This window comes from Crassostrea angulata, chromosome 5 (assembly GCF_025612915.1).
Source record: "Crassostrea angulata isolate pt1a10 chromosome 5, ASM2561291v2, whole genome shotgun sequence".
Taxonomy (NCBI): Eukaryota; Metazoa; Mollusca; class Bivalvia; order Ostreida; family Ostreidae; genus Magallana; species Magallana angulata.
Window position 1 is genome coordinate 44,684,193 of NC_069115.1, and position 17,234 is coordinate 44,701,426.

At 35.5% G+C, this 17,234-nt stretch overlaps 1 protein-coding gene across 1 annotated transcript; it reads left to right on the forward strand.

Annotated features, from left to right (window-relative positions):
• Window positions 1-9,753: 9,753 nt before the first annotated feature.
• LOC128184753 (chloride intracellular channel protein 2-like) lies at window positions 9,754-15,278 on the forward strand. Its single transcript, XM_052854338.1, has 4 exons — window positions 9,754-9,932; window positions 12,427-12,774; window positions 13,089-13,265; window positions 13,584-15,278. The coding sequence occupies exons 1-4, from the start codon at window positions 9,855-9,857 to the stop codon at window positions 13,857-13,859; spliced, it is 879 nt and encodes a 292-aa protein (XP_052710298.1). The 5' UTR covers window positions 9,754-9,854; the 3' UTR covers window positions 13,860-15,278.
• Window positions 15,279-17,234: the final 1,956 nt, after the last annotated feature.

Here is a 17,234-nt window from a genome sequence, read left to right on the forward strand (position 1 = left end):
ATGGGGGGGGGGGGTGCTTGTTCATTTTCGGTCGATGTGTTCTCGATCAGGTGATTTTATCGGCCAGTTTGTAGGGACTTTAGCTCGGTAAATAACGCGGTAAACACTTGAGATATTATAACATTGTTTCCGCCTTGTCCTCATGTTTCTAAGTAATCTACAGCTCTGCCAAGTCACATCTTGTTCCGCAGGGCGGGGAATTAAAAGGGTAGGCGGATAAAAAAGATGAATATTCGGCATTCTTATGGGGATGTTAATACTCATAGTCATTTGTCTTTTTACTCATGTCAATAAAAAAAATTCGTTTATCTCTTACCACAAAAAAACTGAATGTTAACCAGTTGTGGGGGAGCTTTGTGCGCGTATTTTCTTCGCCGAAGATTTAATGCATACATCCATCATCTTTATGAGAAATGATGGGATAAACACAATGCCCAGTAAGAAATGAAAACTCTAAAAATGTTCGAAAACCACGCAAATATGTTCGACTCTAAAACGTTATATGGCGTTTAAATCCGGTGGAAATTGAAATAGGGCTGGGGCATTAACCCCCCTGAAAGAACGGAATTTATCTCATTTCCTAAACCGTTGAGTTTTAGGAAACTCGCGGCAGTATGGGGCAGGTCTCGTATAACTAGATTTCTTTCATCTGGAGGGTGTTAAGAGCGATTATCTTGTACATCTTGACGGGCTTACAAAACAATCGCCTATCGGAACCATTCATCTACCCGGGTAACTTTTGAATTCTATATAATTAGCAACGGTTGAGTTCCGCTAGCTTGTCGTCTCGATATTTAACACACAATGATTGGCATTAGGTTTATGCACATCCCGCAGATCCAACCCCCCTACCATATCACCTCCACCCCACCCTTAACATTTCACGTGCTGCCCATTCACTCCTTGCTAAGCCACGGTCATCATATGTAAATAAGTTATTTGGGGGTCATAAATTATTGAACAGAAGGGTTTGATAAGGGGGTAAACCTACATGGGTTAGCTTAGTAGCCACATACATTCAAACGACCGATTTGGTTTATTAGTCAGGCTGTTCAAAATTGAGGAGAATCCTCTTACATTCTAGGGAAGGGAAAGTCCATAACTTAACACCCCCCCCCCCCCCTGCTTTTGTCTACATTTCCCCCATTCAACATCTGTTCAAGTCTATAAATGCTTGCGATTCACTCTTTGTAAAGGAGTAAGAAGGGAATATATTTCGGGAAGAAGGATTATGCAAAAACTTACACAAGTGAACCGAAGCATGTATAATTTATGAACAAGAACAACACTTTGACAACTCGTTGTTAACTTTGTTCGCTACCTCACTGAAAGAATATTTTCGAGAACACCGAGCGAGACTGTGTGAACTGCACAAGATGACGGCTTTAGGGTCAGTAGACAAAGTTTGTCCGTCGCCGACGCGTCGTCATAAATCGTCATATCGTTCATTGCTGTTTTATCGCTCCCCTCTGATCATTCATCAATATAACGCAACATATCTAGTAAGATATAGCGTAAGACTATTGTCGGGGGAAGAGTACACGGAGAGAGAGAGAGAGAGGCAAAATTGGAATATTTAGTTTTTGGTATATCCGTTTTTGCTATTTCGTCGAAAGGGGGGGGGGGGTCCTAAGTCATTTGCTATTCCGTCGAAGGGGGGGGGGTGTCCTAAATTGTAAGAGGATTCTCCTGAATATGTAGCTTCTTTCATAATAATATCTGATCTATACTTGATAAGAAAGGAGTTTTATTCAAAAATAGAAATCATCATTGAAAATTTCTCTTGACGACTTCACGTCGTAATTAGGTTTTTTCCGCTGCGAAAATACCTTGCGCTCCTCCGTAGGTTAACCCTTTCGGTACAAGAAAATCAGCGATTGAATTCCAATATACACGTGTATTTGAGTGTCATTTTGACACAAGCTTCTCTGTCGTTGCTGGTCACTGACATCTAATCGTAAGAACCTCAAGCTATAAGAATGTATATCTGTCAAGCCTTTTTCATCTCAATGAATTTTTACATAACTAATTAAATTAATTAATGCACGTTCATTCTGAATTAGTATATTCTGCAACGCAATGGAAAAAAAACCGTAAGCCACTGAATATTTCACAGTCATCCGGTACAAATTTAGATAGCCCTGTGGACTATCTTGATAAAAATATGCAAGGAGAGCGAAGTCAAACGCATAAAACATGTACTTAAAAAGTCTAAAAGTCAAAGAAGGATGAAAATATACAGTAACTTGCCGTCCGTCACGCTGTTTTGATTTATGAAGGGAAGCTTTGTGTGTATTAGTGTTGAATTTTTCAATCGCAGGGGTCCTTTAATCTGACATTAAATGACCAAGTTATTTACTTAGCCACAGTCGAAGTTTTCCGGTTCAAATATAGTTATTGGATAAAAAAGAATTGATGCCTCGATCTCTCTCTCTCTTTTGAACATTTATTATTCATGAACTCTATTGTCCTTTACTTATATTTTTAAACTTTCCTTGATGAAAAGACAGTTCTAGGCTCGTAGTCTAAAAAAGGAAACCTTCAAGAATCAATGTGAAAGGCCTTATGGATCAGCGGTCGTGTGGAACAACTTCCTTGTTGCAGAATAATTGTCAAGTCGTTATTCCAGAATTTACCGGTATTTAAGTCATTCAATTTTTACACTATCCTGCTAGAACATGTAATAGGCTAAGTTCATACCAGTTAACCTTTAGTACCTTTGTACAAACCATAGACATATAACGAAATATGTCTATGTACAAACTTAATTCGATCTTCGGCGCGCATCTAGGGTTGTGATGTACGTACCGATTTCGGAAATTTCAGACATTTCCATAGAAATAGAGCTAGGATGGAAAGAAATTGAGAGATTCAGGAAATAGTAAATACCAACAGTTGGTTTTCAGGAAGTTCACACACTTCCATACTGTACTGTGATCTCGGATCTGGTGAACACTGACTGTGTCATGACACGTTCATATAGTCTTATATAGCATAAATTTTGGCATTTTCAAAAGTTTGGTGTGAAATGTATAAATCTCTTTTTTCTGTAAGTGTCGAAACGTGTTAACTTAAATAATACTTCCGATAAGACATCAAAAAGTAAGTCAAGTGTTTTAACTTGCATGTGGTCTACTAGATATTTCACAACACAGCAGCCTTTGCAACTTTCTAAACCAACGTAGTTTAATTCGCGGTCTGTAATTTTCGCCACCGAATCGAAGTTTACTCAACTTACAAGAGGGAGGTTAAAATGATAGGAGACATGGAAGTGCTCCGATATTGGTTGTGTTATTACATTGCAGGATGACAGGTATCCCAAGGGAAAACGTTGAAAAAGAATCGGGCAGATTTATTTGCAGTTCAACTGAATAAGAATAGTGAAGGCTTGGTGACCGTGGTTGTTCATGCAATGAAGAATGTATGATGAAGTGTCAAAGCCTTGCGTACAAACTGTGCCAACACTAACAAAGTAGCTTGGGTCGGCTTGGGCCATTTGATCTATTTGTAAATAATGCATTTAAAGAACTCGAACAACGACCTGGATTTGGAAACAAACTAGCTGATCAGCTGGGGTACTAATGATTGAGATTCTCTATCCAATATATAGATGATTGGTACTATATATATACTAATTATTTAATTAACTGCTTGTATTTCCCACGAATTAAATTTAGATCATTTAAATTAAACGTGGACATTGTATATATACAATATAATTAAGAGAAGATCGAAAAAAGTTATCATCTAAACTGTTTATTCAAACTATCTCACCTAAGAATGCGACCGGTAGACCTGAATTGAGCAACATTACAACACGCAAAAAGGCAGTTAGGACGAAACTTAAAAGACACCCTGGGCTTCTTAAAGAAGTCATTCCATAAAAGGGCTGTGATTTTACTTTATATTTCCTGTTACACCTAACAAAAGAGCGTTTTTCCTCAGTCTGATAACTCGCCAGTTCGTCGCTTTAAGGTATGCCTTTAGAGCAGTCGGGGCGATGTGTCAATATTTGAAGATTATCTACCTCCGGAGATAAACCGCTGCTCCATTGACAAAATTAAAGCGTGTATGTACCCTGTCACTTGGGGAATTCTGCTGACCCAGTAAACGGAATGGGTGGGGCGATCGGAGAGATGACGGTGGCATGCTAGAAAATTTTATACTAAATACTCTTTTTTTAAGCGAATCTCGTCGATTTATTGGAATTCGTAGCTTCTTGGAACAAAAAGGTTTATTTAACTTGGATTTCAGTGTAGTCCACGATTAAAGGCCAACTGCCCCCGCCCCCTCCTTCCTGGAAAAAGCCACTGCCATTGTCACAATCACCATAATGATCTGTCACTAAGATTTAAATACCGGGTGGTTTGTCCAATTTTGAAAAATAATATGGAGTTTCGATATTTTATTAATTTGTGCGGTGCATACGGTATATATATGACATAATATGCTTTGCATTCTTCGCTCCTAGAGTATTGCTTGACGACAGTTCCAAGAATTAAATCCACCTTGTTTAATATCTACCGCTGGAAAATTTCCGATGTCTTGAAACATGGCTCTATCAACAAATGTATGTGTGCCCTTTTCTCATACGGAATGCAGACTAAAAACACTTTCGCATCGTTTAAAGAGCCTTTTAATTCTCTTGGAGACGGCAGTGCATTACGTAACCTGCATTTGCCGTAAAATAAGTTAATAGAGCATGCATAATGAAATTTACATACATATTGTTGTTACCTCCTTTATACCTATATATAATAGAGAAAACTGAATGTTTTTGTTCGCGCGTGCCAGGTAAAACTGATATTTAACAGGTTAAAACCAGTTACATGTATTTTGGCCCGTATAACAACACATGTACTAGTATATAGGATAGGGTCAATACATTGCATTGAACCTGGCGTGTTTCATTGCATTCTCTCATCTTTCAGTCTCCTTAACCTTACCTTTTCTTCTCTTCCAACCAAGAATGAATCATAATTACCTAATGAATCTTAATTGCCTGTTATACAGTGTGCCAGCTCCTTCCTCATCAGAGTCGTGCATTAATGTTGTTTCGTTCTCTCCGTTACGGAGAGAAATAAACTGGGTTCCTCTCAATATAGAGGAACGTTTTGTGTGACCAGAAAAATGCTACATAGAAAGTTTGGCGATTGGTTGATCGATCGATTGATTGATTGATTGATTAGAAAATTGCTTTATGATGAGGATGGTGCAATATTTTCACACATGTATGCCTAGACTCTTCTTGTTCTAATAACGCTGAGAAAGTTCTCAATATATACCAAGTTCAACACTGACAATTAATAAACAATTCATGTTATGACTACTGAGTATTTCTTCTACTCGTAACGTTGGTTTGCTTTGGTAATACGATACGACCGGCGGTAAGAGATCTGACAACATAATCACGAATGTCTCGCGGTGAGTTAAACAACAACGGACAATCAATCAGAAAGAGTGTCTCTCAGCATCTCAAGTGACAGCACATTCTTGAAAAGCACAGCCAAAGTGCATGATCACGGAGAAACATGAGTATATATACGATATTTAAACCTTTACTAGCTTTGAGACCACAGTGGCCTAGCCTGAGACGATAAAAACAACCAGTGTGACAGATTTTCAAAATTATCCTTTTGTTCATAAGTAAGATAAGTCTGTTTCGGTCTAATTTGATTTCGTCATCTCATTTTTTTTTTTTGCTTCGTCTACTAGTGTATCATTTGTGCTTAATCTGTGTCACACATTGATCTGTGTGACATGCGTCGTATTACCGCATGTTAAAAGTTCAGAAGCCATAGGACTCGGAACCGAGAGGCTGGAGGGGGGGGGTGGCTTAGCACTCTTTTGTTGTTAAGTTAGACCTAACCATTAGGCACATAGCATCATAGAAGGTTCAGCCCTACCCCACCCCCACTTTTTCTCGCAGCAAAGATAATTGTTCCTAAATGTACCCTGAAAAGATGGAAATATTGAGAAGTTGGAGTCATAGGTATACCCCCCCCCCCCCCCACACACACACACGGATAAGGAATTTCATAATTTGGCGGGGGGGGGGGATTTTGGTGGGTAAAATTTTTGGAACTGTAGGTATAACCCCCACCCCAACCCCCGGATAAGGATTTTTATTATTTTGGGGGTTTTTTTTTGTCTTTTTGCTTGTAAAGAGTCTACCCCCCCCCCCCTTTCCATTTGCTTTCGACGCCTTTGCAAGCAAGGAATAAAAGGTGGGGGTGTTGTCCTCAAGATTACACTGGGCGAGCACCATCGTAAAATTGTTGATCAATGGAATTAAATCTTCCACAGCAAGATTTTGTTTGAAATTGAAATAGAAGTTCAATGGTTCAGATAGTCATTCGCTTTAGGGTTAACACATTAGCATAAAATTAAAACAAAAAGTCCGGTATCGAGCAATCAGCTTTAATAATTCGTACTCTTTAACAAACACACATAATGCAATTGTATTGCACGTTTCAGCAACGAAGTGCGTAGTATATATATGTTGCATAAAGGAAGCGTGGACCGGAAGTATCTTAACGAGAAACTTCCTCCTTGTCAAAGTTATGCACAATATTTGTTTGAAAAATCCTATAACTATGATCCTTTCAGATATACATGTATTTTCAACAGATTCGATGTATGTTTTGGTTTAATTAACATCCTTGTTGTCTTTATTTGATTTTTTTCAATTTCCATTGAGTTAAATACTTTGTGATGTAAAATACATGTACAGCGGTCGACGCACTCCCCTCACGTGACTTTATATATACTTGCTTTACATGTGGTGTTAAGAGTTATCTCGAGAATCTTTTAGTCAATTAAACATTTTCGATCAATGCTGTACAACATCGCTCAGCAGATTTTCTACATCCTATACAGATGTGAACTACTGGTGGGATTTTTTTCGGTTTATGTAGAAAAGTGTAGTGTTATTTTATTGAGAGTGAGGGGTTGGGTTTTGTGGAAAGGGGCCCCGGGTGAGAGGTAGCTAAATGCAAATAAACACACAGATGATTTGACAATACACTGTAAAACAATTAACTATTAATTGCGACGACTATATTTTGCGGTTGACCAAAGTAATATATCCATTGCGACGGCAAACTTTCGCGAAATCAAGTCGTTAACTGATTAAGTCTTGTTATAACCGATTTGCAGCAACATCATTCACTACTAAAAAGTTTTTGCAAACCTCGTGAAGATATCTCGTCGCGAAAAATGTAAAACTATAGCATTGTATGCTTTTAATTGACTTACGATGGTCGTAGGAAAGGGACTGTATATTTGTAATTAAATACTTTCGCGAAACTTTTAAATACATTGAGCTCTACAGAGTGATGTTTTGATTTATAAATAGCTATCGATTCTGTGAATAAACACGGCAGTCGTTGCCCCCTTCATAAAGAAAAAATAAATTTCTCAAGCCGCGTGTGTCCTTGTGTTAAGTACTCAACAACAAGACGCAAAATATAATACAATGTATGTGCATATGTACATGAATACGGCTTATTCAGTTGACGGTGTTTCTTTTAAATAATGCCTATAGTGTTTAAGCTTAATAAGAAAACAACGATCAACACAACAAACTTGTACTGGTAACCGGACAATCTACGTATTTTGATTAATGAAATCACGATATAATAAATATTAATAATGGTATAGACCATTTAACCATTTAAGTTTTGTATGCCGTGTATTTATTTTTATCAACGGTTGTGCGGAAATTTAGTGTACATTTTGTGTATTTCTGACTTCAATTTGACGATGATATTGAAACTGACATAATTTATATTTATAGACTATATTTCAAGTACTGTTGAAGTACTATCATATAGCTAAAACAGACTCTTCATCTCGGTCCCACAAAATTTAGTAACGGATTGGGGGAGGGTTATATATACAGTTATTGCATTCCAGTGGCCTAATTGTTAGGCTTCCTGTCATTAGAAAGGGAAGGAGTCTTGTTTTTGCACTATAGTGTCGGTCTTTTATTTGCTTCCAAAGGAAATTGAAATAATGCAAACTCAATTTTAAAAAGTTAGGAAAAAGGGTGGCTGACCCTCCACTCCTCCCTCCATTGGTAAATTAAGTCACTTTATGCATGTAGGTTTGCAAGGGGAAAAAATTGATACCCCCCACACACATACACACAAACTTTCAGAATTGCTGCCATTGCATGTATTTTTTCATTTCCCCGATTTGTTACCATTGTTTGCGCTGTACACTTTGCGATACACTATGCTGATTTTTATTTCAATCGAACACGTGTATCACTTTTAAAAGGATTCCTTCTTTGAATGACATAAAAAAATGTAATTAAATTCTGAGTAACGAGCCAGGATAAATTGTTAGGATTTTCGTGGAATGCTTTTAAAAGAAATGTCTTGCAATTCGGAACGAAGGACATCGGCCATTGCAATATTATGCAATGATTTGAGCATTGTATCCTTGAAATACTTTTTATTTTGATTTCTATTACAAGTCTGTGTCACTCATGGAGTCATGCCATTAAAAGGTTGACAAATGATATCTTTCCAATTTGACAATTTCTTTTCAACGTAGTAGCATATTCAAAGTATACGGTTGTTTTGTAAGGGGTAATTATTGTATTTGTCATTTGTAACGCATGCAGGAAGAAAGCACACAATGCGTGAATTCTCTCTCTCTCTCTCTCTCTCTCTCTCTCTCTCTCTCTCTCTCTCTCTCTCATTATTTTATTTAGCAGTGTCTTAAAATTTCAAAAGAAGTTTTTTTGATAGATTTTCCCTGAAAGGGAGAATTTTGCCCTTTGGTTCGAACATTTTGCGTACGTCCTGATCACCTTTTCGAAATGAAAAAAAAACTATTCGAACGAGATATATATGTAGTGACACCAAGATTTATGGTGACGCTGTTTGAATATTGCTTTGTTTTTTGTTTTGTATTTTTATTTTGTGGCAATACTAACAAAGCAAATAAAACTTATAAACCAAACGCTCCATCATAATTACTACTGTACGAACAGCTCAATATTTTAGTATGTATTGCCTGTGGCAATTAAGTCTATCTTAAGTTGAAGCCAAGAAAGAAAAATGAATAAAAAGTAAATTGAGGAAATCAAACTTCTCCACTTTCTCACCAGATTTCGTGCTTTGCAAGCTTCGCTTCAGCCATGTCCTTGTAGCATTTTTTTTGGGGGGGGGGGGGGGGCTGGGGCATCGGAGCACAGACCCCCCCCCCCCCCTCACCTTCCATGCTACAATATTCATGTACGTGCCTGTTTTTTTATTTAAATATTTTATAATATTTTTTTTTTTTTGCTGATTTTTTAGATGAATCCCCCCTCCCACTTTCAAATACGATGCTACGTTGCGCTTACAGGCAAAAGCTGCATGGTGAGAGTCAGAATGCGCGCGTGATTCTCATGTTATGTTAGTACACAGTACGATAGGGTGCATGGGCCATTTATGCTATTGAGGATGTGATAATTATCTCCCCGCCCAAACGATAAGCGTGTATCCAAGCGCTCTGAGGAATAAGGCGTTGCTTTGTCATCGCCAAGGTTCACCACCCCCTCCCCCCTCCCCCCAACACACCAAAAAAATCCTATCTTAAGTTTGGGACATCAAATGGTATTGCTAATAAAGGCTATATGTACGTTGTTTTAATTAACGTACACTCTTTATCCGCCGTGTAAAATTTTGAAGTGATTTTTTGCAGTTCGTAAAATCCCACGTTATAAACAAGATCACGTGACTTGGTCTTTTACGCATGCGTAAGTGTAACAGCGGATTTCTGGGCGAGGCAGTGCGTCATAGGTAGGACGAGTAATTGTAGAAGTTTTTTCGTGTCGATTTCGACAACATATCGCTAAAATGAGCGACGATAAACCTTTTTACGAGCCCCAGGAATCTGATGAGGATCCGAAGCCGAAATTCGAGCTCTATATCAAGGTTTGTTGACATTTTTCGCTCAAAACAATTCACCTTTTCATTTCTGCTGTTCGACAGTAGCGCCCTTTTGATGTTTTTATTTATTTGGAAAGCATATTTGCTACATAAATATTATATACGGTTAAAAAAAATTAAACGACGTTACATACATTGCTATGTAGGTCTGAATTATAACAATTATTAGAACAAGATGCAATATAATGAAATTATAAATTATTCCAAGCGTTATTATCGTCGGGATGGTGTAAAAGTAGTCCGGGACATATGTCCCGGACATATGTCCCGCGATGTCCCAATTTTCTATTTCGCGTCTAACTTATTTTCCAGTTACTTTTTTCAAAAACCGTTAATTAGATATCAAATGGCATCTTAATTTAAGTCGATGGTATTCTTTCTGCTTCATAAAAAACACTTTTAAGTTAAAAATCGCCAATTTTCCTTCGTCGAAAGTGTAAATGTAGTCCCGAGAAATCGACAATGTTTTTTTGATTTCCGGTTTTTGTTTTGCCTTTGTATATACATTTAATATACATATTTCTATGTGTTTTTTCTTGTTGTTGTCTCCTTATTATTTGTTTATGTTAGAAATATTAATTATTTATCAACTTTTAACCTTAAAAGCAGTTATTTACACTTTTCCCTGCGGGACATTGAAGTTTACGCACAGCTGAAAAGATATAGTACAATTGGAAACCCAACAAAGTTACATGTAAGAGTTCCGAATAAAATTCACGTTTATCAATAATTTCATATAATATTGAGATGAATTGAAAAAATATATATTTGTAAGCAAATATTAGTATTATTATTAATAGTAATTTTATTTATATTATTTTGATACTAGAAAATGCATTCAATCATTAATTAAAGGATTCCGACAGCAATTATCTTCTCAAAATCATTGAATAATTATTTGATTATTTTACTTGTTGTTACAATAATTATTGTCTCAATATTAGAATTAAGGTATGACCACGAATGGGCTAAAATTGTAACAATTATTGTCTCATCATTAATTTTTCTCCATAAATTACCTTGTACCAAGGTCTGCATCGAAGCGTAGGGTGGACTTTTTAAAGTACCGCCACTATGTCGGGTTTCTTTAACTTTCTCGCGGGTCAGCTTGGTTTTTTGATGTAATAAAACAATAAATAAAACTTCTTCTTTTTTTACAGTATCATCGTTCTGGCAATGGGATATGTTGTACTGTTCGAAGTCCATTTTTAAACTCTTAATCAATAAATTTGAATATTGCGGGAGAATACTCTACAAGCTTTTCTTGGTGTTGTGCCTGCGAGAAATAAGCTGATACATTTTTATGTTATCACCAGTCCAGATCTACAATGAATATATGTAAATGTGTTCCATTATTTATTTAAATACATAGATATGTTTTGCTTGTGCTCGTTATAAGGTGACTAGGTTTCAGACACTAGTGCCCATTGGATAATATAAAACGTCTGTAAAATGTGCACATGTAAATAATAGATTTAGTGCTTTTAACTGGCTTTACAAATATGTTTTACTATTTTTCCAACAATTAAATGGCTCTTAATAAAGGAGGCCTCCACGTGGCAAGAGCTGGGCAAGGTATATGATATATAAATGTGGTGCTATACCGGCTAACATCCTTTACAGAATCGTTATACGGAATTGTATATACTACCCCTATAGGGTTTTCGGTTTTACTTTTTCTTTTCTGTTTCTTGTGAACTGCTATGTCCCGCGAAGAAATGTGTAAACAATTATCTTAGGGATTGAGAATGACTTAATAATTATGTTTATATTATAAAACAATATTTGATATTCAAATACAGTATATAAACATACAGAAATATGTATATTTAATGTATATACAAAGGCAAAACAAAAACCGGAAATCAAAAAAACATTGTCGATTTCTCGGGACTACATTTACACTTTCGACGAAGGAAAAGTGGCGATTTTTAACTTATTAGTGTTTTTTACGAAGCAGAAAGAATACCATCAACTTAAATTAAGATGCCATTTGATATATGATTAACGGTTTTTGAAAAAAGTAACTGGAAAATAAGTTAGACGCGAAATAGAAAATTGGGACATCGCGGGACATATGTCCGGGACATATGTCCCGGACTACTTTTACACCATCCCATTATCGTCGAGCCTTGCAGATTTACTTCCCTTTGTTGTAACACATGTGGCAGTTAATTGCTCACAATCTGCTTTGTTTTTACGTTTAACACTTTTGACCTGCCTCGTGAAATTCGAACTAGGTCAATCCATGCAGTGTATCTTGATTTTTATCGAGACATTCATGACTATAATTTATTTCAAGCTGTCAATAGAAGCACCTGCACAGAAGCTTCAGTAGATTTGAGATAAAGTTAATAAACGTAGAGAACATTGATTTTCAGATTTATTTAATTGTTTTAATACGAATATCTATCATTGATTTGAATGCTTTAGTTTAATTTCACATAGTAAAACTTCTTATTCCATTATACTTCAACAGGCCTCCAGTATCGATGGAGAAATGAAAGGATCTTGTCCGATCTGCCAACAGTGGTTCATGATCGCCTATCTCCTGGCCGAACAGAAGAATGCAAGCTTTAAGGTTTTCACAGTACAGGCCAACACACCACCTCAGACATTCAAAGACAAAGTCCAAAGCAAAATATTCCCAGTAGTGATCGGAACGAGTGGCAAAAATGTCAATGGTCAGGATATTTCTGGGATCGTTTATGACAATTATGACGATGTTGAAAAATTCTTTGAGAGTATAAACTTTAACTGCCCTAAACTGAAGAGAACCCAGCAGGCCAATGTTGCAAGTTTGAAAATATTTGAGGATTTATATAAGGTAGGATTTTATTGCTTACTATTCAGATGAACAAAGCATTTGGTTTAAGGATTTTTTTAATGCAAAGATTATTTAACCTTAATTTCAAAAAAAAAACCAAGTTCACCAAAAAGGGAAAAAAGCCTGATTTTGAATTTAATGATGATATTATTGTTTATTTTGAATCATCCAATATACAGCACATGGGATTGATGTAAAGATAAATTGATTATTTTGATTATGGCCCCAACAACATTTACTTTGTTACTTAGATAAGATTTAATATTGTGCACTTGCTAGAAAGTTGGGAATATTCTGTTCTTATTTTGTTCCAGAACTTCAATTTATTCTTACAAAACCCGAGCAGTGATGGCAAGAAGTTGTTATCAGACTTACGGAATTTGAACAGCCATCTGGAGATGCAGGAAACCCCGTTCTTGACGGGACCATCCCTTGCCTATGCTGATTGTGTCTTGCTGCCAAAACTACAGCACATACGTCTAGCTGGAGAGGTAATTTTCTTGTCTTGAAGTGTGTGTACATTGTAAAGTGTTTGGGAAATAATTTGTTCAGTCCCTGATTGTTCATGTGAATGCTTTTCCAAATGTCAGGGTATAATGGAAATCGGAAAATCTTAAAATAAAATATTTAGTTGTCTCTAGGTTGAAAGATAGGAAGTTAATAAATAGTTAATCCCTCTTTTAAAGAATTGAAGAAGAAAAGAGGAGCATGCCTTGTTTTTTTATTTTTAAAGAGAATGTGTATATTAAGTTGAGCCTAAACATTATGAAATGAAGGAAAAATTCATGACTTTTGTTATTTGTTTGCAGCAATACAGGGACTTTAAAATTCCAGAGGAATTTACTGCTATTTGGGATTATATGGAACGTGGATACCAGACAACAGCTTTCAGTGCAACTCTTCCCTCAGATCAAGACATAGTTAAACACTATGAAATGAGAGCAGCTGGAAAAGGCATCAAGGGACGCCCCACATTACAGAAACAGACATACACAATGAGCGTACCTAAACGTGTTCCCACGACAACGGTCAATGGTGGCGGGGATGGCGAGGGGTCAAATGGCATGGATGAGTCCGGGGAATAAACTGGCTGTTGTACCTTAAATGTGATGCAGAAATGTGTATGACTCCATGGTGCATTAACTATTATGGGTAGTGTCAAACTTCTAGCCTTGTTGTAATGGGTGTGGAGACAGTCAAAGGGAAATTACTCTGCTAGAAATTTGGGACAGGCCCTGATATGCAATGCTTATCAAGAAATATAAATCTTAGAAAAGAAAGTCAAACTATGACCAATCAGGACCTTTTTGCATGTAAAGCCATTCCTGAGGAAAATGTGGCACATATAACAATTGTGTTGTGTTAAAAAAAAAACAGGAAAGAATGTTTTATTTATATTTTTGCTAAGACTTATCATTTATGCAACACATTATTTAGTAATATCTACCGCATTTGTAATAGGTTGAAAGTTGTTTGTTCTTATTTAAGCAAATTCTGAAATGTACTGTAAAGTTGTTTTTATTTTTTTAATGGGATACTTTGCTGCATAGTGAAATATTTTTTTATATTCTCTTAACATGTTGGGTGGTCAATGCAAAGCAATTATATTGTTAAGTTTGTCAGCTGTTACCATGTATTCTGCCACGTTGTATTTTTTTGCTTGATTTCTTCTAATTCTGGTCATTTTTTTCTTTTAGAATATCTGTATCTTGTAAACTTAATTATAACATTTATTGACATGTCTCCTTTCATTTATATCAATGAAAAAAAAAACACCAAATATTTAAAAAAATTTATATATACATATGTATAAGTCATTGTAAACTAGACTATATTTGTTAAAAGTTATAGGTATAGTTATAAAAAGTACATATCCCATAATTGTGCCTTCTAGTGATGAATTTCGAGGAGCCATGTCACCAAAGATTCTTGTATACCTCTAGTGTAATACCAGCCTCGGCTGTCTATACTCCCATGTTGTTATAAATGTAGGTCATTTTTTTCTCCATTTTTGTCACAAAAATGTATAAACTCTTGCAAACTTGCCATAGACTTTATTTTTTAAACAAAGATGTATTTAGTTATTTGACTAATTTGTACACTTGAGTAGAATTTTTTAAAAATGCATTCAACAATCAGCTTTTTTTATTAAACTACATGTACTTGATTTTTTCTTCCAATGATTGTTTGTATTTCATAATCAGTTAAATAATTAAAAACCTCGTATTAAAAAAAATGTTCATTGAAGGATTGGCATGATGCGGATTATTTAACAATATGATTTGCAACATGTTATCTTACTTTGAACTTTCAGAGCCTACTTTGGAGGCAAGGACCAAATCAGAGATGACAGATTTCTTGTCTGCTAAAAAGGGACTAACTTTTGAAATTGATAAAATCAGCAGAAATTTGTATGATTATTGTACATGATTGTGTGTGTGCTTCATATGGTACATATTGTTAATACAATGTATACAAGGTTATAATAAATGTATTATACAGAACTTTCTGAGACTTGCTTGTCTTTGGTTTAGAGAGTAAGGATTAATCTTAGTCGCATCTGTAAAGATCCTGTGTACTAAATGATTTTTGAGTCTTAAATGCCAAAATGAATTTTTGAATGTAACAAGATTTTCACACCAAGAGGTCACTCAATTTGGTATGTTGTATCTGTAGGGGAGGGGAACAGATCCTTATGCCCTGCCCATAGACTACACATCTTGGGGGGGGGGGTGAAAACTTATAAAATTCTTGAGAGGACGGATATTTTGGACCATTCTAACCTGACAAAGAGTTCTGTATTGGAAAATATTGTAACATCTAACAGGCTGAACACTTAGAGTTTTTTTGTACCATAGTTAACACAATCATGTAGAAAATCTCATTAAAAATCTTATTTTCATACAAAGTAAAGAATGTGCTTATGATGAGCAAAGATGTTTCCACAGGAATTTGCACAAATAGTGAAATCCTTTGTGTTCCTTTGGTCAGGGTGTCTAATGTCAGGATATGGTTCCTTTGTTCATACCATGATACTGCATTGACTCTGAAAACATCCCCTTCTTCAAGACATCTACATGTAGCTGGTTGTTTAGTTTGGATGGTATTTAAAAAAAGCGCGGATCTAAACATTTATAAAATCTCGACTTCAGAGTCAAGGATTCTGGTGTAAAGACAAGGGCTCTATTATTCATATAATTAAATTGCATTACATGTAACTCTTTTTGAAAGTACATGTAGCTGATCTTTGAAATCGAATGGACAATTTGCATGCACCCCAACTCTTTTACATGAATAAGATACTCCTCAATCCCTATTATACCCCGAATACTGTTAAGATCTGCAATTCTCATCATGCAAATATGAACACCTGTTTAATAATGTACTGGACAGAATAATTGCAATAATTAAATGACATTCTTTGAACCACTCACAAGGCTTTTTTATATCCTGTTAACCAATATTGTACACGAGCCTCTTGTCCAAAAACCAGTGGGTGGATTTTAATGAAATCATATATCTTAATTTGTCATCCGCATCCTTTACTTATTTTTTTTTTCCCCGATTTGATCTGATGAAAAACAGAATGGAGCGATGAACGGTTTTGAATTTTCTTTCTACATACCGCATGTACCGGGTATTTCAATTTTAAAGGGGCATGGTCACGTTTTGGTCAAAAATTATTTTTTCGATTAAAATGTTAATAATGCTTCAATAAGGATTTTTTAATGGGCAACCAAAATTTGAGTGTCATTTGTTGAGTTATAAGTGAGTTACAGAGCTTACAATTCCTCGCTATGTAAACAAAGCTTTTGTTAACATTTTGAATTTTGAAGTGAAAATTCCAGTTTTAGACCTAAAATTGATGTGTTAATCGTTAGGAACTGTTTATTAATGCTTCAAAAGAATAAGAATATGGACAAATCATCTTGAAAAAGATATTTTACTGGTATATTGAACCTATGTAAACAAAAACAGGGCACGAGCCTTGTTTACATGACGAAGAATTGTGAGCCCTGAATCTTGCTTAAAACTCATCGACGGCCACCCAAATTTCATTTGCTCACTTGAAATGCATACATAAAGCATTGTAAATAATTAAAACAGAAAAATAAAATTTGATCAAAATCATGACCATGCCCCTTTAAAGTCCTGTATAAATGAACTCAATTTTGTGTTTTAAGAAGGAAATTTTATAAATACCAGGTATATTGCAGAAACAATATCATAATCATTATAGTTTGATACTATGAAATAATATTTCTAAGCAATATATTAGTTATATAGAACTTAACAACAAAAATTCAGTTAGTTAGAGTTCATTCTGATAAAGCAGTAATAACAAGTAACATTATTTTAACCGGTAATTTACATTATATATTTATTCTTCGCAGATACTATAATTAAAATTATTTTCAGCTATATTTGATTCAGTTATCAGAATAAGAATAAATGAGTAT